Here is a 23118-nt window from a genome sequence, read left to right as displayed (position 1 = left end):
TAATTGTAGTAAAATTGCACATATCAAAATATTTATTTATGCATTTTATTGCTATTTGTTATTTGAAGCGTTTGTAGAATATTTCCGTTACTAATATTTCTTAATTTATTTGTCTATCTTAATAATAGACGAAAAGCCACGAGAAACAACATACAGTTTCGTCTCACACAGATGGGCTAATTTATGGATATATTTTGGCGCCAAACAGTGCTTTGTCGCTTGCGCATAAAGATGGCGTACAAAATCACTAACAGTTATTTATCAACTTCTAGCAGTGGTCGCAAAATGACGATCATGGTCGTGATCTTACTTTATTCACGATCGATTTTTTGATCTTGAGTAAAATTATTCAATGCGATAGTATTTCTTGATCTTGATTAAATTATTTCTTATAAAATGCTACAATATAGCTTGCGTATAATGTTAGTTCAAAATTACGTTACGTTTTCTTCATATAAATAAATTTGCTTTATTTGATATTAAAAATAATTCAATTTCCTTTTCTTTATCTTATATCTTAAAGAGTAAAATATTAATCCTTCCTCTCGATTTTAAAATCGTAATATACATTTAGTGTCGTTAATGTAAAATATACAGGTTATGTGATGCGTGCAAAAAACATTTCTCCACCAATTAGAAGCGATCACAAAAAACCACAAATTACTGTGGAAAATCATTGTGATTGGGAACGATTGCGATCGAATCGCTGTCATTCATAAATTCACAAGTAGTAGTTCCCGCCATCTCTACTGATTAATGCTTACGCGTCTATGATTAAATGTTGTGTACTCTTAAAATTTTGACTTAAAATTAAACATGAGCGGAATCGATTTTCAGAAATTTTACGACAGCGAAACGGCCGAGAAGGTGGAAAAACAAGAAACAAATTGTGAGAGAAAGGTATCTAAAACGTGGGTGAAGAAGCATCGAAAAATGCCATCAAGCATTTTAGGGCCGCCCGACTTTTGGATGAAATTTGATAAACAAGTGGATGCGCTTAACACAGCTTCGAAAGAGAGTAACGATTACAATATGCTTTGCACGTTTGTTTATCAGGAATGTAATGGTTATCGTAAATTCATAGTAGCTCATCCTGAAATATATTGGTGGCATTATGAGCATCTCCCGGCAGAAAGAAGATGCTCTTACGAGGTATGTTATCGATAACGTTTCGTTGCATTTGATGGTATTTAAGATACACATAGAAACGATGCAATAAATTTACATTTAAATTTAGATAATTCCAGAAAATCAGCCTTGTCGATTATATTTGGATTTAGAGTATTCGATCGAACTAAACTCTGAACATGATGGACCGTCTATGACAAATATATTAATTGATATTTTTTGCATGTACTTGCTTAAACACTGGCGTATAATATGCAACAGATACAACGTAATCAATCTAGATTCAAGTACTAACGAAAAATTTAGCAGACATGTTATATTTAATATTAGAGATGTAGCCTTTAGAGATAATTATCATGTTGGTAGATTGGTAAAATCTATATGCATGGATATTTTGGATTATGTTTCATCTAAGGAAAAGCAACACGATATTTTAACCTGCTTTGATAGAATGCAACTTGAAGGATTAATTGTTGAAACAAAGAAAGGAAAAAGACTGTTTGTCGACACTGCAGTTTATACTAAGAATAGGCATTTTAGAATATATAAATCCACCAAGTGGGGGAAACAATCAAATCTGGTGGTCTCAAATGATTGTAAATATATTTGTTCTAGTGCATATAATGATAACGAATTAAGCATATTTCTAGATTCTTTGATATCGTATTTTGATACGAAGAAAGGCTTGATATTACTGGAATGGTCTGGAAACTGTGTACCAAATACGAATTGTTTTAAGGATAGAGTACAACAATGCAGTTATCAGGAAAGTGGTAGTGCCTGTTCAAACTTTCCAATGTTAGATAAATATGTTAACAATTTAATATCTCCTGGAAAGATACGTGTATGTAAACATTATGAATATGCAAAAATATTGGTCTATGAAACTGTGGGATACAGGTATTTACAATTTTTTATATCAGATTATTCTAAAATCACGATAAAAAAAAGTAAAAAGTAAGTTAAAAATCTACAATTAAATTTTTTCATATGTGGCTCCATTTTTGGACAAAAAAGATTTAGAAATTTGTTAAATACCTATACTTAGAAACATATTATTTCATTCACTAATTCTGATTAGCTGTGCTTATTCATTTTTGTATTTATAAGTACAGTATATGTGAATATAAAATTAGTATAATTTCAATTCATGCCATAAGTTTCAGTATTTAGATTATTCTAGTAACTTACAAAGTGCTGGAAATATCATCCATGATGTTGCAGCCAGATTGTTGCTCAGTGAATTAAATAAGCATAGTATTACCGCTTTATTCTTTATTTTTATATATATCGTAATAAAAATAGCTCATTTTAAAAATAACCGAAATCGTCATTATCTAATAAATATGTATCACAGAAGCATTGGAAGAAATGAAGAATTTAAACACATCAATTATTATCAATTCATGTAATTGTAATTCACTATACAAGTAGTCTACAGATTCAATTCTATATATATCAAGGGCAATATTTTCAGTGTTATGTAAATAATTAATATAAATAAATTATTTATGATGGTATGTATTTAGAATGATACCAAGTCTTGATTGACGTCGTTTATAACGATAAATAGTAATAGTGGTGACTCATCAGATTGAGCGCAAATAAAGAAGTGGGTTGTTGCTATATAAATGCATGCTTGCTTAACGAATTTTTTAAAAATTTGTATTTTCCTATAAAGGAAGTCTCATGTGAACACATTTTATTCTATGTTTTGATCTACTTTTTTACATGAAAAATCCCCCCCCCCCTTCGGTTGTGCAATGATAATCGTAAAAAGCAATTATTACTTTTTTTTTTGCTAATAGGTACTGTGAAAATATTGGCAGATGTCATAAAAGTAACAATGTTTTATGGATCGTAAATTTAAAAAATAAAATGATATATCAGAAATGTCATGATCCAGACTGTTTTGGTTTTAAATCTCAACCAAAACAATTACCAGAGGAAATTTATTTTCAAATCGACGAGGAAGGTGATACATTTTTGAGTAGTGTCATAACAGAGGACATAGTGTAGAAGACTAGTCCTTTTAATATCAAAAAGTTGTATTGAGGTAGAAATACCTGAAACACAGTATTGTTAAATGGAAGTAATACACAGATGGGAACAAAGTTGTTGAACAATTTCAAGTACACAATACAAAGCTTTGTTTCCACGATATTTTCTCCTGAGATTGGCACGAAATATTAAAATATAAAACATTTACATGCTTCTTTTGCATGATATTGCAAACGTCTTATATAATATACTAGATTATTGTGTATTATATTAAGATGTGTACATTAAGATGTATGTTACATTGCACAGATTATTTACAATTTATATAAGTAATGAATGTGAATTGATTTCATTATATAGACACACATATATATAATTGTACATAACAAATTCAGATATATGAACTTGTAGAAAATTAATTCTCCATATTTTATGCAACTATTTATATTTTCACTACCCCCAGTGTACATTTTGGCTGTGTAAAATTATGTAGACAAAAAGATCATGTACAAATTGTAATTTACCTTACATTTTTTTACGACTGAATACATTTTTCTTCCTATATTTTTCTTTTGTACTATACAATGAATAGCGTAAATGAAACTAACTACGAATATGATCAGTCTCGTGTTTGTTGCAATAAAGAATACCGCAAAAACAAAACGCTACTTGTCAATTTCCAAAATTCTTCTAATTTGATAAAAGCACATTTCATGCTCGGTATCATCTTCGATGCAACCCCGGTGATCCAATGTATCCACTCATTCGTACCTGTATCTTTGTATCGCGATCGCGATCGTTACATTACCATTCTGCCCGTACAACGTCATGTTAGACTTTCTATTGGCCAAAACCAATTTCATTATTTCAAATATATTGCAATTATTTGTCAGACAAATAACTTTGTAAAAAAAAAATAATGTAATAAGCTCCTGCCTTCGTCGGTTGTATCTGCTGTACTATCTATATCTTCGTCGCTCTCGTCGCATTCTTGCGTTTCTGGGAACGTCGAAGTCTCGACTTCTTCAACAAGATGACATTCCATCGTATCTCTTTCGCTCACTATTTCAGTCTCTTTATCGTTTTGTATGTTATCTTCCTCCGCGTTTCGCTTAGAAACATTCTCGTCGCTCGAAGAAATATGAGTAGCATTAGAAATATTTGTACTCTCTTTTGCAGATTTATAATTTTGATAATTTTTCGACGCTTGCCTCATACGAATTAAAAAGTCTGGCAATCCTAGGGATTTATAAATACAAAGATAAGTTGTAATATAAAAAAGTGGAGTTTGTCTTTGTTTTCCTATTTTCTGTAATACCTGACATTGCAACCCATGCAGTAATAGCAGATGGAATATTCACACCAGGATCATCAAAGTAGGTCAATCCAAATTCGATGCCTGGTTGATGGAGTTCTGTATAAGGCCTTATCACCATGTACGACCAATATGTTGTGACCCTGTTACGTATACACAGATCAGATTATTTAATAATAGCAAAGAATCCATTAAAACTTTTCTCCTACTTTTACATTTACTTTTATAATATTGGCAATCTAAGTATGTACTTTTATCGAGCTAGGCGATTCCATAATGAAATATAAAACTAAAAAATACCGATCAAGTGACTTAACGATATCGTATACATATACATGCGCGCGCGCGCGCGTGTGTGTGTATATATATGTATATATATATATTATTCTGTATATGTAGCATCTACGTTGTAAAAAATGAGCAAAAATGACCGAGATATTTATGATACCTGTATATTCCTGGTTTGGCAGGTGCATTAGGATGTTCTGTTACTTTACTTATAATTACGATTAACTGTTTTTCTTTGTCCATAATCCATCGTCGTTGATATACATAATCCCTGTTTGTAAATAATCTCTAAAATTAAACATAACAGAGTGTTAAAATTTAAACAATAAGATTGGGTGATCAGTGTTATAAATAGTTTTCACATTGCGTGAGTTATTACATACTGGCCATATCGTTTCCCAATATATAACATCAGTACCATTATCAACAGACTTTTCCAATTTTGGGTCTGTATCTATAATTTTTAATTCTCGGGCAGTTAAATCCCACTTCTTCCTGTAATCCAGATCTATCTGGGTTTGCAGAAAGTCTTCAGCAGTAACATCCGAAAATGTACCATATACTTTATATGCAAATAATCCTCCAGAGTTTGGTTCTTCCCTCCTCCAAATGAGCATATCTTGCCGTTCTATGTACGGTCTCCATCCCTCCGCTGAAATCAAAAAAGGAGTATATCAGTTACAGATATGTTCACCAATAGACAAACTGATGTTCAAAAGAACCAAATATTACGTACGATCTTGATTGGAAGTAGCATTAAATTTATTGCCATAACATGTGCAATATTTTATGCCAGGTTGCTGAGCATCTATCATAATTCTTAGGTGACATTTTGGGCAAATAACTGTAATGTCCCTTAATTTGTGAATTTTTTCGATATCCTGTCTACAGCTAATAAGCATAAAAGATAAAATAACCAATGTTAATGGAACATTTTAATGGGTTTGTAATTCTTAATCTGTTAATTAAGTTTTCTCTTAAAAGTTCTGATGTTCAAAGTTAATAAGTTAGTAAAACAACATAATAAAATCAACTGTGATTATTTATCTTTATCACAAATCAAGTAATGCATAAGATATATGGGATTTACAAATATAGTTATTATATTTAAGAGAATAACAATTCTAGTAACAAATTAACTTGTTTTTCCTAATTAACAACTTAAAAAGAGATATAAAAGAGGAAAAAGAAACTGAAAGGCAACTGCAATAAACAATTAGTTCCACTCAAATATTTGATAGACTAACAACAAAAATCAACTAAAAATTAATTAAAATCAGATCACTTCTTCAACTGTGTTGTAAATTTATAATCAACTAATATTTTGAGCAATAAATTTCTGTATTTTTAGATACGAAACCTATACCTGTTTTTACTCTCAATAAATACAATATACATATTGGAGCCTTCTAATTGTTGCGAAGCTATTAATTTGCAAAGGACCATCTACTATACCTGTTGAGTTCTTCTTCGTTTATTCTTTCACGGTCCCAATTGTACACAGTTACACCAATGCTGCTCGTTAGAAAATGTCTAGCATTCCTCATTGTACGACGTTTCCAATTTTTCATAAATTCCTTAAGTGCTACCTCGTCCCATATTCGTGTATATAAATGAAATATCTGCAAGCTCCTTCGAATACGTTGTGCAGCAATGAATTCAAACTGCCTGGCACAAGCTTTGGCTACCTGACCGCTTTGTTGTTTCAACCACAATGCTACTCTATTGCGATATTCACAAAATTTTCCACAGTTCTCGTACTGACCAAAAGAAGATGCTAACCTGGTTCCATTCCGAATGCAATTCGAACTCAGTTGTTTTGATAAGAAACCAGAACATTGCACCACATACATTGTTAGTCTTCCTGCTGCTTAATGCCTCTTAAAGAAATTCTTTCGAACAATGGAATATAAAGGTGACCGCTATCAACCAATTTCGTACTTAATCTCTATAAGCTTAAATTATCTTGGAGCAACAATTTATAGGTTATGTTCTATGTTGTTAAAATGCGTTATTAATTGGAAGTCATCGCTCTTTATATTGATTTCAGTAAATCTCACGGTAACGTGTTCATTGCATTTTTTATTTAAGAAACTATAAATTACTTATGAAACTTATAAAACATGTTGACGTTGTGGTAAGTATTCAACTAAGTGAAATCATGTATCTAATGCTATAGATTCATGGATATGTCGATACCTCGGCTGTACGTATATCGATATATCGGATCTCGTTGAGCGCAACGCAAGCGTAATCGTAAAAATAAAATAACATAAAATATATTAAGTGGACAAAATATATAAAAACTATTAAATTTGAGTCAAAAAGTAGATATTTTTAAACTCCAACACGTTACAGCAATCACCAAATTGCGACAAGTGTAAAATTAAAAAGTGATTAAGATTCAATATTATCGTTAATTTAATAATAGTTAGCGCAATATGGATATGTCTCTGAAGGTACGCAATTACCCGAAACTGGTGAGTACGCATATTTCGACGGACAATCTAGTAGATATCCTTCGAGTGCTCCTCGTTCGTTACGTATACATTTGAAATATTTGCTCGAACAAGGTTCATCATATGGGAACCGACCCTCGCTTGTACATAATGCCTCATTTAAGCGGTTTATCTGGAAAAACAAGAGAAGTGGTAAGTACGAGAAATACATTTAGTGACTCACGAAAGTATTTAAACATCTATCATAGAACATATTTATGTATATATTATGTGTATTATATGAAATATTTTCAAATTTCATTAACCCTGTAATAGGTAAACTGCGGATATTTCTGCAAATTCATATTTTTCTATGTATACAATTACGAACTTATTTAGAGAGACAATTATTTTACTTATTACAATTGTAACGACTACTATATTTCGGCTATTTTATATATATAAACATATTCTATGCGTTCTGTACACTTTTGTACTTTAAAATAAATGCATAAAAATCCACCGTCTAATAATGAGATACGACTAAAGCAATAGCATAAACTTTATATGCAATATGGATAAACCTATATGCATGCAACTTTTAAAATAATAAACTTCTTTCAAACTAGCTCTAGGAAGCTTTCAAACTAGTATTCCTGGGTTCTACACATCAGAAACGAGATACAAATTTTGATTAAAAAGAAATGGAAATTCGATGTGCCTCAAAACGAAGATTAACCTCAACTTTTATCAATACAATTATAATAGTTAGGTCTCATCACGGCGATTCATGTATAACGTAATACATATACACATATTTATGAAAGTCTTCTATAAGTGTTCAAATACATTTGTGAATCATATTTCATCGTGCATATTTTAGAGAAAAGAGAAAAGCAAAATAGAGATGCTTACGATTGTAATCGAATCAGGCAGTTTGTGAAGTGAAACTTTCGCGCAATCGTCTGTTCCTGATGAGCACAACAATTTTTCCTCGTCAAAGACGGAGCCTCTTGGACACGCAAACGGTATAATATTCACCATCATATCGTCGTTATTAACACACTGATAAAATATATTGCAGAAATTCGGATGTCGCCGAAAACCACTTGGACAAATGACACAGAACCTATCTACGCTTAGATTGCCAATATCAGGACTGTCTTCAATTTTGAACTTTGAAAATTCAGGTACTAGCGATGCAGCGTACATCCGACGTTTGCATAAACCTTTGGACTTAATTCTCTTTGGGAAATTGCAAGTTTCCAGCTGATCGTCCCAAAACGTTCCAAAGGGACAAGAGAACTGGTACCTAACCAACGAATCTCCGTATAGTACGCATCTATAAAATTTCGAACAATCCTCGGAATCAGGGAAGAAACCTTCTTTGACACAATCTTGTTGTTCATTGATTCCCTTGGGCAAGGAAACCGGGGTTATCGATAACGCAACATTCGTGGCATTCTCTCTCCCCGCTTCAGCAACATCATCATACAGTACTCCTGTGATGTTAGGTTGCAAAGTTTCAATGACAGGCTCCTCCATTTCAGGAATTTGCTCAGATATGTTTTCTGTAATGTTGGGTTTTGAAGTTCCGTTAACGGCTTCCTCAATTTTAGGAACTTTTTCAGATATTCCCTGCGGGATGTTGGGGATCGAAGTTTCGTGGGCGGCTTCCTTAGATCGAGGAGTCTGTTCAGATATGCCCCCTGCGATGTTCGGGTTCGAAGTTCCGTTGATGGCTTCTTCAAATTGAGGAATCTGTTCAGATATGCCCCCTGTAATATTAGGTGCTAAAGTTCCATCGATAGCTTCCTCCATTTCAGGAATTTTTTCAGATACTCCCACCGGGATGTTGGGGATCGAAGCTTCGTGGCCGGTTTCTTTAGATTGAGGAGTCTGTTTAGATATTCCCCCCGTAATATTAGGTGCCAAAGTTCCATCGATAGCTTCCTCTAATTCAGGAATTTTTTCAGATATTCCCTGCGGGATGTTGGGGATCGAAGTTTCGTGGGCGGCTTCTTTAGATCGAGGAGTCTGTTCAGAGATGCCCCCTGCGATGTTGGGGTTCGAAGTTCCGTTGATGGCTTCTTCAGATTGAGGAATCTGTTCAGATATGACCCCTGTAATATTATGTGCTAAAGTTCCATCGATAGCTTTCTCTATTTCTGGAATTTTCTCAGATATTTCCTCCGGGATGTTGGGGATCGAAGTTTCGTGGGCGGCTTCTTTAGAATGAGGAGTCTGTTTAGATATTCCCCCTGTAATATTAGGTGCCAAAGTTCCATCGATAGCTTCCTCTAATTCAGGAATTTTTTCAGATATTCCCTGCGGGATGTTGGGGATCGAAGTTTCGTGGGCGGCTTCTTTCGATTGAGAACTCTGTTCAGTTATTCCCTCTGCGATGTTGGGGTTCGAAGTTGCGTTGATGGCTTCTTCAAATTGAGGAATATGTTCAGATATGCCCTCCGTGATGTTAGATGCCGAAGTTCCTTCGGCAGCTTCCACAATTTCAGGAATTTTTTCAGATGTACCCTCTGTGATTTTGGGGTTCGAAGTTCCGACTGCAGGTTTCTCCGATCCAACAATTTCTCCAAATAGCCCTTCTATTATGTTGGGCTCCGAAGTTCCATCGACAGCTTCCCCATTTTCAGGAATTTTTTCAGATATTCCCTCTGTGATATTGGGCATCGAAGTTTCGTGGTTGGCTTCTTTAGATTGAGAAGTCTGTTCAGATATGCCCTCTGTGATGTTAGGTGCTAAAGTTACATCGACAGCTTCCTCAAATTCAGGAAGTTTTTCAGATATACCCTCTGTGATGTTGGGCATCGAAGTTTCGTGGTCGGCTTCTTTAGATCGAGGAGTCTGTTCAGATATGCCCCCTGTAATATTAGGTGCCAAAGTTCCATCGACAGCTTTCTCAATTACAGGAATTTTTTCAGATATTCCCTCTGGGATGTTGGGGATGGTTTTGTGGGTGGCTTCTTTAGATTGAGAAGACTGTTCAGATATTCCCTCTGTGATGTTGGGGTTCGAAGTTCCGACTGCAGGTTTCTCCGATCCAACAATTTCTCCAAATAGCCCTTCTATTATGTTGGGCTCCGAAGTTCCATCGACAGCTTCCCCATTTTCAGGAATTTTTTCAGATATTCCCTCTGTGATGTTGGGCATCGAAGTTTCGTGGTCGGCTTCTTTAGATCGAGGAGTCTGTTCAGATATGCTCCCTGTAATATTAGGTGCTAAAGTTCCATCGACAGCTTTCTCAATTTCAGGAATTTTTTCAGATATACCCTCTGTGATTTTGGGGTTCGAAGTTCCGACTGCAGGTTTCTCCGATCCGACAATTTCTCCAAATAGCCCTTCTATTATGTTGGGCTCCGAAGTTCCATCGACAGCTTTCTCAAATTCAGGAATTTTTTCAGATGTTCCCTCTGTGATGTTGGGCATCGAAGTTTCGTGGTCTGCTTCTTCAGATCGAGGAGTCTGTTCAGATATGCCCCCTGTAATATTAGGTGCTAAAGTTCCATCGACAGCTTTCTCAATTTCAGGAATTTTTTCAGATATTCCCGCTGGGATGTTGGGGATCATAGTTTTGTTGGTGGCTTCTTTCGATTGAGGAGTCTGTTCAGACATGCCCCCTGCGATGTTCGGGTTCGAAGTTCCGTTGTTGGCTTCTTCAGATTGAGGAATCTGTTCAGATATGTCCTCTGTGATGTTAGGTGCTACAGTTCCATCGACAGCTTTCTCAATTTCAGGAATTTTTTCAGATATTCCCTCTGGGATGTTGGGGATCAAAGTTTCGTGGGTGGCTTCTTTCGATTGAGGACTCTGTTCAGTTATTCCCTCTGCGATGTTGGGGTTCGAAGTTGCGTTGATGGCTTCTTCAGATTGAGGCATATGTTCAGATATGCCCTCTGTGATGTTAGGTCGCGAATTTCCGTCGACGGCTTCCTCAATTTCAGGAAATTTTTCAGACATTCCCTCTGTGGTGTTGAGAATCAATGTTTCGTCGTCGGCTTTCTTAGATTTAGGAACTTGTTCAGTTATGGCCTCTGTGATGTTAGGTTGAGAATTTCCGTCAACGGCGTCTTTAATTTTAGGAATCTTTTCAGACATTCCCTCTGTGGTGTTGAGAATCGATGTTCCGTCGTCGATTTTCTTAGATTTAGGAACTTGTTCAGTTATGGCCTCTGTGATGTTAGGTTGCGAATTTCCGTCAACGGCGTCCTCAATTTTAGGAATTTTTTCAGACATTTCCTCTGTGATGTTGGGCTCCGAAGTCCTGTCGACAAGTTGCTCAATTTCAGGAATTTGTTCAGGTACGCCCTCTGTAACGTTCAATTTCAAAGTCCCGGTGGCGTGTTCTTCAATTTCAGTAATTTCTTTAAGTAGCTCGTCTGTAATGATAGGTGTCGAAGTTCTGACGGCAGATTGCACAATTTCATAACTTTGTCCAAATAACCCTTTTGTGACGTTGGGTTTCATATCTGAAATGACGGGTTTCTCGCTTTCAGGAACTTGTTCAGATATACTCTCTATGGCTGTAGGTGTTGAAGTTGCGATGACAGGTTTATCGATTTTAGGAATTTGTTGACGTATGTCTTCCGGGATTGTGGGTGGCGTAGTTTTGACGGTAAATTTCACAATTTCAGGAATTTTTTCAACTATCTTTTTCGTGATATTTGGTTTCACAACTGCGACGATAGGTTTATCGAGTTCAGGGTTCTGTTCAGTTATACCCTCTGTGATGTTGGGTTTGGAAGTTGCGACGATGGCTCCCTCGGTTTCAGGAACTTGTTCAGATATGTTTTCTGTGATGCTGGGTTGCGAAGTTACGTCGACGGTTTCCACAGCTTTAGAAATTTGTCCAAAGAGCCCTTTTGTCACGTTGGGTTTCGCATCAGGAATGACAGGCTTCTCGATTTCAGGAGTTTGTTCCGGTATGTCTTTTGTGATGTTTGGATTCGAGGTTCCAACTGTAGATTTGTTAATTTGCAAAATTGTTTGAGGTGCATCTTCTGTGATGTTGGGTTTTAAAATTGTAGTGGTAGGTTTCAAAGTTTTGGCGATTGATTCCAAAGTTGTGGCGATAGGTTCCGGTGTTAGGCCTTTGCGCTCCAAAGTTATGGCGGTGGATTCTAAAGTTTTGGCAGTGGGTTTCACAGTTGTAGCATTGGGTTCCAGAGCTGTGCCGTTGGGTTTCAAAATTGCAGAGTTGGGTTTTGAAGCTGTGAAAATTTGAATTACACTGAGATGAATCGTCATAGTAATAATCTATAAACGATAAAAATCTTTGTATTTCTGATTGTGTCGTATAAACTTACGGACACAAACGTCGCGATGCGTCACGATAGCTTCATCGAATACGAGGTTACAATAACTTTCAAGATACACTACCGTTCAATAATATTCTGACACTTATTTTTGGCAGGATGTATTTTAGTTAGGCAATTAACCTGATTTATAAACATCAACGTGCTATAATAAAAGTGCAACTGGAATTACACTACTATCGCCCTTCGACAGACAATTTAAATTTCTAGTTCGATGATTCTATAAAAAAGATAGTATATACCACATATCTAGTGTTTGGATTCTGTGCGTAGTGAAATAGTAGAATTGATCATATATTACAAAAGCATTAAAATTGATGCACACGAGCAAGCGAATCGATCGAAAGCCCTATCAAGGGATGAAGCATATTTTATCCTTGGTTCAGTCCGTAGTGATAAATGTAAAATATTGTCTCATGGTGCTTCAGTTTAAGCTATGATTATTAGATCAGTATCCGTTTGTTGCACACTTTCGTATTATATCACTGCTACGTACCATTCAGTGATACGATGCAGTGCAGCCGTGCATAATATTTTCCCAATAATTAATAATTACGAACTACTCGCCGATGTTTTCTCTTTTCAACATGTTTTTCTTTTTTTTTTTTTTTCTTAAGCTATCGGAATCCGACCGCTCAATTTTTATCTTTACCATTGTTTATACGTATCAATGAAAGAATTAGAAAAATTTCCATCACAGTCGGCGATGAGAAAGACCCTCTTGCTTCAATTTGACCAAAATCTTAATCTCAAACATAGTAGAATCGCGTCTGCATAACCATTTAACTATTTCTAACGCGTCAACACGCAGAAAGCTTCTTTTTATAACGATATAAATGGTTGTTATAATCACTGCATGATACATAAGGATGATAAAATAGGAAAATGGGAAATACATATATCGTGAAGATTACTATACCTTGATGCCATTGTGCGAGCGGTTCAGTGACACTGAGCAACGATGTTTCTGGTTTCGGCCCCGGTTTTGACTCGTCTTTCGGTTGCAGTTCAGCTGAGGTTAGAGGATCCTGTGGCGGTTGGGAAATTAATGAATGCAGCGGTTGTGGTTCTGGTTGCGGTTTTGGAGATGGTGGTGAAGATGACGGAGAAGGTTGTGGGGACGGTGGTATAGCAGTCTTCTTTAGCGGTTTTCTAGACGTTTGTGATTGTGGTTTTGGCGTTGGTGTTGATTTTAATTTTGCTTTTGTAGGTGGTGCTTTAGTTTCCTTCAGTGGTTTCTGAAGCGAAGCCGGCGGTTGTGGTTTCCCTTTTGCGGGTGGTGCAACTCTTTTCTGGCATTCCGATCTGCCGCTCTGTTCGGGCGTTACACAGGTTTCTGTGCTGATCGAGAATACCAGATTATTCTCGCACTCAAAAACATTTTGAACAAAAGGTAGTCCGAAGAAGCTGTTACACTGATAAAATCGCTTGCAGTTGTGGACATCCGGAAAATGGCCTATATTTTTGCAGTTATACGATGCACGGTACGCATACGGGAGTTTCTTCGCGTGCAGGGCTTTTCCCAAGGACCATGGCAAAACTGTGAAATCGAAACGATATTTGCTAGCAGCGTGCTGAATTACTCTGACACAGGATGCGTCAGAAGCATCGCTCTTTCTTTCTTTGTACAAATATATCTAGATACTAAGCATACAGTCGATAAAATTTGAGATGCTTGCAACGAAAAGTAGACTAGAACAATTTTACTATAAAGATGAAGGTTTTCTTCTCCGTCATCATACGTGGAATATTATTTTACTTACGTGTTCGTTTCTTAAAATTGTGGTATAACAAAATAAGGAAATAGTAGATCGTAATTGTAATTGAAATTTGATTAACAATGTACAACGAAGTAATTTGAAGATGCCAATTGTCTCAAAGAGACGTGGGTGGCAAATAAGATATGCACGATGATGATTTCAATGAAATCCGCTATGGTGACAGTTCTACAAGGCGTTTGCGTTAACGTGATAATTTCTCACGCATCAAAAAAAAAAAAAAAAAAAAAGAGAAAAATTATGAACAAAATTTTAGCCGTGTCAAGTGCACGACAAATAGGGACAATGAAAATTCCGAAAATAATTCGTTCTCGTGGCGAATCGAACGTTGCATTGACTTCTCTAAGTAAGTAAAAAAAGGAGACAATTTATAGCAGGAAACGTATAAAATACGAGAGATTGCCAGAAGTGTAACGTTTAATCTAATTATTTAAAAACCAGAAGTTCGTGAATATGAATCTAGGTGGACAAAGATGACGACGTTCTTTGGCAAATTTTCGTGTTCAAGTGTTCGACTCTCACTTACCTTCGTCGGAAACAGAATGTGCACTAATTCCAATCACAGACAGAATGCCAATCACACAGATATTCGTCCACATTATATAATATCGTCCATATTAGTATATAAATTCTAATCGCGTCTAAATAAAAAGAAAAATGACAGAAACTATCTTGCTACCGATATATCGTTACACGTTGGATGGACGAACGTGCAAATCGTCTACGGCGCGAGATTTATGTAGTTTCGGCAAAGATCGTTAAAGGGTGCGATCATAGAAAATCAAAGGCCGTCGATTGGTCGATAAGACATAACCGGTCGAATTTATGCCACGTAAAAAAGCGATCGAACAGCTGTCGACGTATGAAGGAACAAAACGAACAAAGGAAGGACAACGTGGAAGACGCGAAAGAAAATTATATTTCTCCTTTACTACTCATTGTTTGTATTATCGTTCGTATCGGTGATTTTACAAGGCACGTTCGAGCGGGCTCGTTCGCACGAAAACCGTATCGAAGCAAGCTTTGTTCGATAGATCCGGATACTTCGTTTCAGAGTCCAGTGCTTCCAAACAAGTTGCAAATCGTTGAAGGTATACGGTTCGAACGGCTCCCTCGAACGGTCCAATGTTTAGCCTATGGTGTTTCCTCTAACGTCAGATCGGATCCACTGCCGGATTCACTCGTTCGGCTTCCGACACTCCAACATTTTTCGCGCTTCCATCTGCAAACGAAACGCAAGAAAGAAACGCTTTTGGTTGGCAATGCTTCTTCCGCCTCCCTTTTCCACGAAGCAAAAGTAGCAGCTACCCTTTGATATTCTTAAGAAGGAGAACGTTGACAGGAAGATCGTCTTTGTTGAACAGTAGAACTATCATTCTATAATATCTACATATGTGTTCTATATACATATCAAATATAATTTAAACGATACAACAGTATAATTACGCTCTTTCGTAGATAAAAGTCGGTATTAACTTTGGCAGAAATACCTGTATGTTTTCAGGAATTACAGAAGAAGGAAATAAAATGATTATTTATTATTATTTTTGATCGTGGATAACCATTAGTTGGCGGATCATTGTACAAGAGATACCAGGAATTAAAGAGGAGAATTTTCATAAAGTTTTCATAAATGTTAATAAAAAGCAATTTCCATCGTCGATAATACTTATCGATAACTAAACAAACTTTGGTCGTTTATAATTACATTGCAAATATTTATGCAAATTCGTATTTGTACGAAGATAATTAAGGAAATGCAATCTAAATGGAAATTCGCTTCGTCTATTAGATGTCACGATGGATGCTCTACGTTCAATAGCTTGTATCTTTTTTTTCCACGTTGCATGCATCCTGTTGATGCAAGTAGTATTGATGCAAGTAGTAGTAAGATGCAAGTATTTACAACGATCGACCAAAGATACGTAATCTTTATACCGTAAATTTTGCAATTCGAATTGTAACAGCAACGATCCCTGTCTTCCTCGGTTTTGTTGCGAAAAGCGTACCTGTATCAAATGGTAAACGTTCAGCAGCTGTTCGAGCGAAGGTCTAGCCTGCGAAGTGCACTCGGGTCTAACGGCACTCCATTCGAGTCTCTGGCTTCTTTTTCCCCAACCGGTCGAAAAGTTTAGCTGAGCTTCGGCTCCAGAATTCAGGATCAAGCATAATAGCAATATTATAGAGAAAACGAGAAACTCGAGTCGAACTTTACGATGCCTATGAAAGGAAACAAAACGAATAAAAAGCTTGTTGCGTAACTAAATTGGCGATTGCGATAATTACATGTACAGACACGAATGCATCGATCGTCGTTCGATCAATATAAAAATGTATGTAGGTTCTCTTGGCGGCAGAGATACAGCGAGGTGATAAATTAAAGTCACAAATGAAAAATTAAGTAAATACGGTGATTGATCTAGCCATAGTTAGAGCCATGTGCGCGCGCGCGTACAAATCAATCTGCATGATCAATCTGCAGAGGTTCCGAAATGCAAATATCTCGAGTGGCAAGTTGCAAACGTTATTTTGCGAATTGATATGTACAACTGATCTGCTGATAATCTGCCATCGCAATTACACCGTACTGACCCGCTCTATTCTTTTATATTTCATAGCGATACAAACATACAGCGACTACAAACTGCGCAGCGGTTCATGAAAGTATTTCGACACTTTTGGAAACGTTTTTGCGTACATATTATACGAAACATTTTGGAATTTCATTATCGCTATAACGAGATACGATTATGATTGTATTGGTGAGATTTAAAAGGAAATTCAGAAAATTTTGTTAATTTACATATTGCGTTTACATTAAAGATAACAAAAAAGCCTATGTTTAGAAAAAAAAACGTCATAATATAACGATAAAGTCTAACGTCCGGTCGAACTTAGAAATCATAATTTCTGTCAATAAATTTTCTTTTAGCGATAAAATACTCTTGTTTGATTTATGCGTCTCGAGCAACGTGTCGCAATGTGGCAAAACCGTTCCACGTCCAAAATGGTTCTACGACTTGCTTCAAAATTTCTACATTTATTTTCTTTCGTTTTTTCGCCGCTTATACTCCGATCAATTGGCTTCAAGTGTATTAAATTTCGTATCATTTAACGATATACTCGTATAACTGGAAAAAGTTGATACTGTGAAAACGAAGCGCGCGACTTGCTACAAAATACGCTTCGTTTGTAAAAATAAGAATTGGTGGAAATATTTTTCGTAGCCACTGTGTGTAACTACTAGTGTAATAAAACGTTTCACGCGCGCACAACAGGCCACTTACATGTCGTCAGTGGGAATCGCGTTTAAAGCGACCAACGCGATTCGAGAAGATCGTGCTGCTCGTTTCTGGTCCTCGAGATCGTGTGTCCGCCGGAAGTGAACACGACTGCGAGAGGATAACCAGGCCGAGGACTTTTTTATAGGTTCCCAGCAACCCCTTCTCGAGATCCTTGGCAATTTACAACGTAAAACGTCCGGCTTGGCGCCGGGGTGAATTCTATGAAAGACATCGTGTCGCAATCCAACGACTCAAGGGTTTCTTTTTTCTCGTTCGGCAAACGTCACTACGAAGCCTGCCGTGATTTCCATTAATTAACCAAGGTCCAGTGAGTGGGGAAATTTCCGATTTAAAAGGAATTCGCAGAGCGATGCGAGATATTCACGATAGCGGCGAATGTATTAGCGCGATGCATTTGCGATTCGATCGTCTATGGTGTCTTACGTGTTTCCTCGTAACAGCGCCGCATGAAGAATTTGTAACGTTTTTCCGCAATGGAATTTGCCCGATGTAATTGCAAAGTGATTCGAACGACGAGCAAATTGCATTAATTTGATATAAAATATATGTATACATACATATTCGATGCATATTCTATATGCATGAATATTCTATATTCGACGCGTACTCGGTGTATTTAAATTGTATGAAATTAATATATTTTGACGTTACTTATTATGCGAATATTCAGCTTATCGCTTATTACGCAGAAAACTGTGCATTAATAACGCGCGTGAAACAAATCCAATTTATCTTTATTTATTTATCACGGTATCTGTCTATATTTTTAATAACTTTCTTTTTGCTGTAAAGGTATATCGAATGCTGTAACGAAAATTCCCTCTTTACGATTTCCAATAGCGTTAAGTCTGTCGATCAGTGGCTCGATCCTAGCATTCGTATTGTTAATCTTTCTATTTTATCTCTTGTCGTTTAATTCGCTGTATTTTACCGTCGACGATATTTCGTATTGGCCTGGGAACCTCTCAAATATCGCAAACCACGTTTACTTCCAATGTCATCGTCTTTTATTATTGCTACAAAAAAAAGAAGAACACGAAGTTACACGTATCTCCGACGACGGTAGATGGATCTCGCGAGTAAAGGTGAAAGATGTGCTGCGCGTATATCTTGCGATCAACTATCACATGTCGAGTAGGTCGCGCGGCCAACCATTGTGGTCTCGCGTGTCCTGGAATATAATTTACAAGAAGCCTGTATATGCGTATACCTGTGGCTAAAGTGTTCGTCTCGCGACTCTTTCGCCAACATCACTCGGAAAGAGGAACGCCTCTTTGACAATAGAGCTTCGTTCAAATTAGATGAATTACCTGAATTCAAGCGATATAAATTTGACTCGCAACTCGAAATCTCTTGAAATATCCTTTTACATTTCCGCGCGTATCTTCGTTGCTCGAAAGTCGCTCGATTTCAAATAATTTATAGCATTTTACCGGTGTCGATCTGTTACGTTACTCGATTCGAAATATCCTTTCGAGTATTTCTTTCAAGAATTTTACCGATCTCTTTGCAGTCGTCGTCGCTTCTCCTTCGAGACTTTTACTTAAATTCGTTAACATTGCAGATGGAATTACTCAAAATGAAAAGGCGCAAGGTGGAAAAATCCACTGTTGGATTTGGAACAGAGGCAAGTTAGAAATGGAACGGTATAGGCGATAGGTATCGCGTTATTCGCAGCTTCGCGTATTTACCGATATTCATGTCCTAAAGCAACTTCACCTTTCTTTCAACTTAATATTCTTAGTCGTACTTGCTATGCGTGATATTCGTCGATGAACATTTTACAGACATACGTAACTACTTGCAGTTTACTTTTCATTATCTATCTTAAAATCAGGATCCTTCGAAACACCTGCGAAACAGCTCCAATTCAAATATGTAATCGACTAATCTGAACGGAGCTTTAGGTGTCGCCGCTCTCACACCTTGACCAGCTAGATGCATGGTCGTGGAACAGAACCGTCGCGTCGTTTCTCTTTTTATTCTTTTCTCTTCTCTTTAATTGTACATAAGGGCAGTGTTCGAGTATATAGCATAAGTAGCGTATCGCGAACTAGTCCGCTCGTAGCTTAGTCAGTGCGCGATAAATAAGTGTGACGCGGCAAAATCGAGCCGAACTCTGCCGATGAGTGGCGATCGTTTCACGTTTCTTATTCGCCGCTGCCGACGGAGACGTTCTTTGTACTGCGACGGAGTGTATCGTTAAAAAGACGCCCACCTGTATGATACGACAGGTGATTTACTAACACATATCTTATTATTCCGATAACGTATCTCGATACTCGTGCCCGTGCAATCGTAATTATTCGGTGACAGACGTCATCTAAATAAGAAAGAAAACGTTCATTCTTGGATATCGATGCGTACGAACCAACTACTCTTGTACGCATCTGAGATCACGCGCTCTCCCCTAAACCGCATTCGTTTCTTATCGTATAAATTACACGTTAAATCTTTCGACGGCGCTTTGAAGTCGATTCAGTAGGTAAGTTCACCCAAACGGAGTTTGCTAATCCTTTGCGGTCGTACGACTTCTCTCTGCCATCAGAACGCTCTTGGTACTTCGATCGTACGTATACTCTCGGCTACCGAGGCAAAGAACCAGTTTGATCGTATGTCATACCGAATACGACGCTCTTCGAGGTTGCGTGGCATCCGACGAACGATCAAGTGAAACGCAATATTATTAGAAAATTTAGACACGAGTTGTTGTTTCACCAGGTTAAAAAATGTATTAGAATAATAAATCACGTTACGGAAGGCCGTGACATAAATCGAAGGTACAAGAAGAATTTTATAATTCGAAGAAGGAACAGTTTATGGCGATACAAAATAGATCGAGTTTCTCCATGTTTCGTACAATTTTTATACGGGAAAAGAAATTCTGATATTCGGTAGATTTTCGATATTTCCTTTCGTAGTTCTAACGTGGATTCGATAGAATTCCACGGTGTAAATTGGTTAAAAAGAGATTGTAAATGAAATATCGCGCTGAACGCAACTTTGGTCCTCGATGAGTTGATAAGACTTACAAGTTAGTGCAGGTAGACATTTCCATTTCTTAAAATATTTCATAAGCAACGCTCTAAATTGGCAAAAGGAAAGCCGTAGATGTAAAGTAGCAGCAACGAATATCAGTTTGATCTTTTTAACATCTCCCTTAATTACGTAATCAGTAGATGGCAAATATTTATACAAATTCAGATTTTTATGAACACGGTTAAGAGCGTAGTAGGACGTAGATACAGAAATTCGGTTCGCGCGTTAAACGTTATAACAAGTACTCTACTTTGGATATTTTATATGTTTCCTACGCGCTTTTCTATCTTTAAATCTTCTAGAAACAGATACAAATCCGCGATCTAATTATTAGAGTTCAACGAAAATGAATTCCGGCAACCAAATCTAAGCTCGATACGACCGCAAAGGGTTAAAAGTCCACCTGAATCGCCATCGATATACATTTGCGTACTTTTATTACTGATGCTGTTGTTCTTATTACGACTATCGTTATCGTTACTATTATTATTATACATATGCATATCGCCGTTGATGTATCGTACAAAAAGCTTACAAATTATTATCACATATATACGTGTACGTACGTGCGCGAACGCCTACATAGGTACACGGATATACATACATACATAATATATATATATATATATCTATATACATATACTTGGAAATATTCGCAGGCACACGCGCGCGTGCAGAGTCGTCTTCGCGAATGGAATAAAATGGATGTCGAGATAAACGATTATCGCCAATCGGCGGAAAAGAAAAGGCAAACAGTCGCGTTGGAACTGTTCGTCGCTGGTAAACGTTGCGACCATACATTCGTGTATTCGTGCACAATTCGGTGGATCGATTTTAGATTCAGATTTCGGGCACACGATATGGCACTCGGATCCCTTCTCACCGATTCGCACGCGTGACATATTCCATTTCCAATCGCATTGGCCTAGACGCGCGCGCATGCACACTCATGCACACACGCATCTGTGTACAGCATAGATTCGGTGTTTAGGTTTATATCTATTCGTGTATTCGCATATGTAAAGTTTCGCACACCTGCTACACAGTTTCTAAACGCACTCGCGCACATAATCGTTTAATAAAATAGTCTATAAGTTAAATATAGAGGAGCGGTAACGCTCTCCCGCTGCCATTTGTTCCATCTTTATTTTTCCCTATCGTGTCTCGGGTTTCGCCTATCGCTACGCTGCCATCATTCATTCGTCTCGTTTCCTCTCTGCATTCTATATACTCGTTGCCCACGATGTCCTCGCAGGCATGTACATGCATACATACATATTTATTCGTTTCTATAATGTACGTATAAAAAAATAAGTCCAGTCCTCGTAACTCGAATGATTGCCAAAAGAATTCACCGTGTTCTTTGCATCTTCGTTCGAAGTCAGATTCTCGCGATCTCTTCACGCTATAAATCATCGTTCCCTTCGTTACTGGTGGAATGCACGCGCGAAATTAACGCATATTAACGAGCGAATATGCGCGTGTCCATTGTCGTGTGATGCTAGACAGCCGAGTTACAGTCGTCATAGCAAGCCATTCTCGGCTGATGCGTCGATTTCTTTTTTTTTTTTTTCTTTAATTCACTGTTACCTGTCCTTTTTTATTTCTTCGTTTTATATTCTCTTGTCAATAGGAAATAGAATACTATCTTTGCTTTTTCATGGTCTCTTAGTCTTCCGCCGCTATGTCGTCTATTCTTAAAGATCGCGTGTTACATCGTCACTCGGAGAGCATTACGAGCTATCCGTTGTTTCCTTTGAAAATTCAATTCTAACCGAACGTTATTCTCTATTGGTTGCGAGAGCAGTCTGCTCGGGTAAAAGGAAAGACGTAAAAATAGATAAAATGAACAGAAAATAATAGAGAAAGGAAAATACTACGCTTCGATTACGCTCTGCCGAAACGATATGTGGCTACCGATGCCGTGATTCGGCACTGTGTCCTCGATACGAAAGTACAACAGGTATCCTCGAGTTCGAGTTAAGTACACGAGGCGACGAAGCGAAGAGGAATCGTTGCTTCGTCGAGGAGATCGGAAGTTATCGAGTTAATTGTCGCAAACTCTTCGAGTCGAAAGTCGAAAGGTCGCGCGAGACTCAACACCAACTCTCGCTTTCCCGTTCTCCGACTCCGTCGCTCTCTTCGTCGCTGGGTTCTTCTCCGTACATGTCGGCTAATTTGCGGAACCTCGGGCCAAAGTTCGACAAGTAGTTGAACTTGAGATCCCCGTCGTCGGTACCTGCAGAAGAAAAAGGAAATATCGTAGAAACTAGTCGATGATTCTATCTCGTCTCTCCAACAGAATCGAGCGTACTTTTTAGTTTTTTTCTAATCAGAGCGGTTCCGATTTCTGAGATCGAGATTACTTCGCGTTACAGTACACAGTGGCTTACGAAAATATCCGAACAGTTGCCAGTAGAAAACTTCGACGTACGTATATATTATATCCTTTGTATAATAGATTAAAGAAAATTGATTACGCGGTATAATAAG

General features: G+C 37.2%; 6 protein-coding genes across 8 annotated transcripts in view; 1 reads left to right on the top strand and 5 right to left on the bottom strand.

The window, feature by feature from the left end:
- LOC117209882 (atrial natriuretic peptide receptor 1-like) overlaps window positions 1-2416 on the bottom strand; it is a 37834-nt gene extending 35418 nt beyond the window's left edge. For both annotated transcript variants that reach the window (XM_033452330.1, XM_033452332.1), the window contains exon 1: window positions 2320-2416. The gene's annotated coding sequence lies outside the window, so the exon portion shown is untranslated. The remainder of the gene's footprint in view (window positions 1-2319) is intronic.
- On the top strand, window positions 277-3797 carry LOC117209885 (DNA-directed primase/polymerase protein-like). Its single transcript, XM_033452339.1, has 3 exons — window positions 277-1152; window positions 1238-2028; window positions 2937-3797. The coding sequence occupies exons 1-3, from the start codon at window positions 817-819 to the stop codon at window positions 3145-3147; spliced, it is 1338 nt and encodes a 445-aa protein (XP_033308230.1). The 5' UTR covers window positions 277-816; the 3' UTR covers window positions 3148-3797.
- Window positions 3613-6893, bottom strand: LOC117209884 (stAR-related lipid transfer protein 7, mitochondrial-like). Of its 2 annotated transcripts, XM_033452338.1 has the most exons (7): window positions 6188-6893; window positions 5469-5623; window positions 5116-5384; window positions 4893-5020; window positions 4448-4587; window positions 4066-4368; window positions 3613-3969 (listed from the first exon to the last, which is right to left on the bottom strand). In XM_033452338.1, exons 1-7 carry the CDS (start codon window positions 6583-6585, stop codon window positions 3956-3958), a joined length of 1407 nt encoding a protein of 468 aa, XP_033308229.1. In that variant the 5' UTR covers window positions 6586-6893; the 3' UTR covers window positions 3613-3955. The 2 variants fall into 2 exon arrangements, with proteins under 2 accessions (XP_033308229.1, XP_033308228.1); XM_033452337.1 differs by having other exon boundaries at window positions 3613-4368; window positions 6188-6585.
- LOC117209883 (nascent polypeptide-associated complex subunit alpha, muscle-specific form-like) lies at window positions 6802-15011 on the bottom strand. The gene is made up of 7 exons (XM_033452336.1): window positions 14808-15011; window positions 13423-14043; window positions 11254-12398; window positions 10333-10914; window positions 9784-10194; window positions 8086-9024; window positions 6802-7363 (listed from the first exon to the last, which is right to left on the bottom strand). Exons 1-7 carry the CDS (start codon window positions 14878-14880, stop codon window positions 7154-7156), a joined length of 3981 nt encoding a protein of 1326 aa, XP_033308227.1. The 5' UTR covers window positions 14881-15011; the 3' UTR covers window positions 6802-7153.
- Window positions 15012-15208: 197 nt separating this feature from the next.
- On the bottom strand, window positions 15209-17816 carry LOC117209887 (the record flags this gene model as incomplete). Its single annotated transcript, XM_033452341.1, has 3 exons — window positions 15209-15503; window positions 16291-16501; window positions 17569-17816. Coding segments are annotated over 3 exons (504 nt in total), but the record flags the coding sequence as incomplete, so codon positions are not given.
- Window positions 17817-18575: 759 nt separating this feature from the next.
- Window positions 18576-23118, bottom strand: part of LOC117209881 (DE-cadherin) — a 91994-nt gene continuing 87451 nt past the window's right edge. Inside the window, exon 15 of the mRNA XM_033452328.1 lies at window positions 18576-22864. Coding sequence (XP_033308219.1) covers window positions 22722-22864 — 143 coding nt within the window. The 3' untranslated portion in view covers window positions 18576-22721. The remainder of the gene's footprint in view (window positions 22865-23118) is intronic.

Source organism: Bombus bifarius, unplaced genomic scaffold (assembly GCF_011952205.1).
Source record: "Bombus bifarius isolate JDL3187 unplaced genomic scaffold, Bbif_JDL3187 scf7180000008194, whole genome shotgun sequence".
Taxonomy (NCBI): domain Eukaryota; kingdom Metazoa; phylum Arthropoda; class Insecta; order Hymenoptera; family Apidae; genus Bombus; species Bombus bifarius.
The sequence above is the reverse complement of the archived record's forward strand: the minus strand, read 5'-3'. Positions and strand labels throughout refer to the sequence as shown.

Excerpts from the sequence above, each read along its gene's own strand:
- LOC117209885 (XM_033452339.1), top strand. The coding sequence starts at position 817 with ATGAGCGGAATCGATTTTCAGAAATTTTACGACAGCGAAACGGCCGAG. Across the intron at positions 1,153-1,237 it reads AAAGAAGATGCTCTTACGAG|ATAATTCCAGAAAATCAGCC; the intron begins GTATGTTATCGA and ends ATTTAAATTTAG. Across the intron at positions 2,029-2,936 it reads TATGAAACTGTGGGATACAG|GTACTGTGAAAATATTGGCA; the intron begins GTATTTACAATT and ends TTTTGCTAATAG.
- LOC117209884 (XM_033452337.1), bottom strand. The coding sequence starts at position 6,585 with ATGTATGTGGTGCAATGTTCTGGTTTCTTATCAAAACAACTGAGTTCG. Across the intron at positions 5,624-6,187 it reads AACGAAGAAGAACTCAACAG|CTGTAGACAGGATATCGAAA; the intron begins GTATAGTAGATG and ends TATGCTTATTAG. Across the intron at positions 4,369-4,447 it reads TGCATGGGTTGCAATGTCAG|GATTGCCAGACTTTTTAATT; the intron begins GTATTACAGAAA and ends ATAAATCCCTAG.
- LOC117209883 (XM_033452336.1), bottom strand. The coding sequence starts at position 14,880 with ATGTGGACGAATATCTGTGTGATTGGCATTCTGTCTGTGATTGGAATT. Across the intron at positions 12,399-13,422 it reads GCTCGCACAATGGCATCAAG|CTTCAAAACCCAACTCTGCA; the intron begins GTATAGTAATCT and ends AAATTTTCACAG. Across the intron at positions 9,025-9,783 it reads ATGGAACTTCGGAGCCCAAC|ATCCCGGTGGGAGTATCTGA; the intron begins ATAATAGAAGGG and ends TCGATCCCCAAC.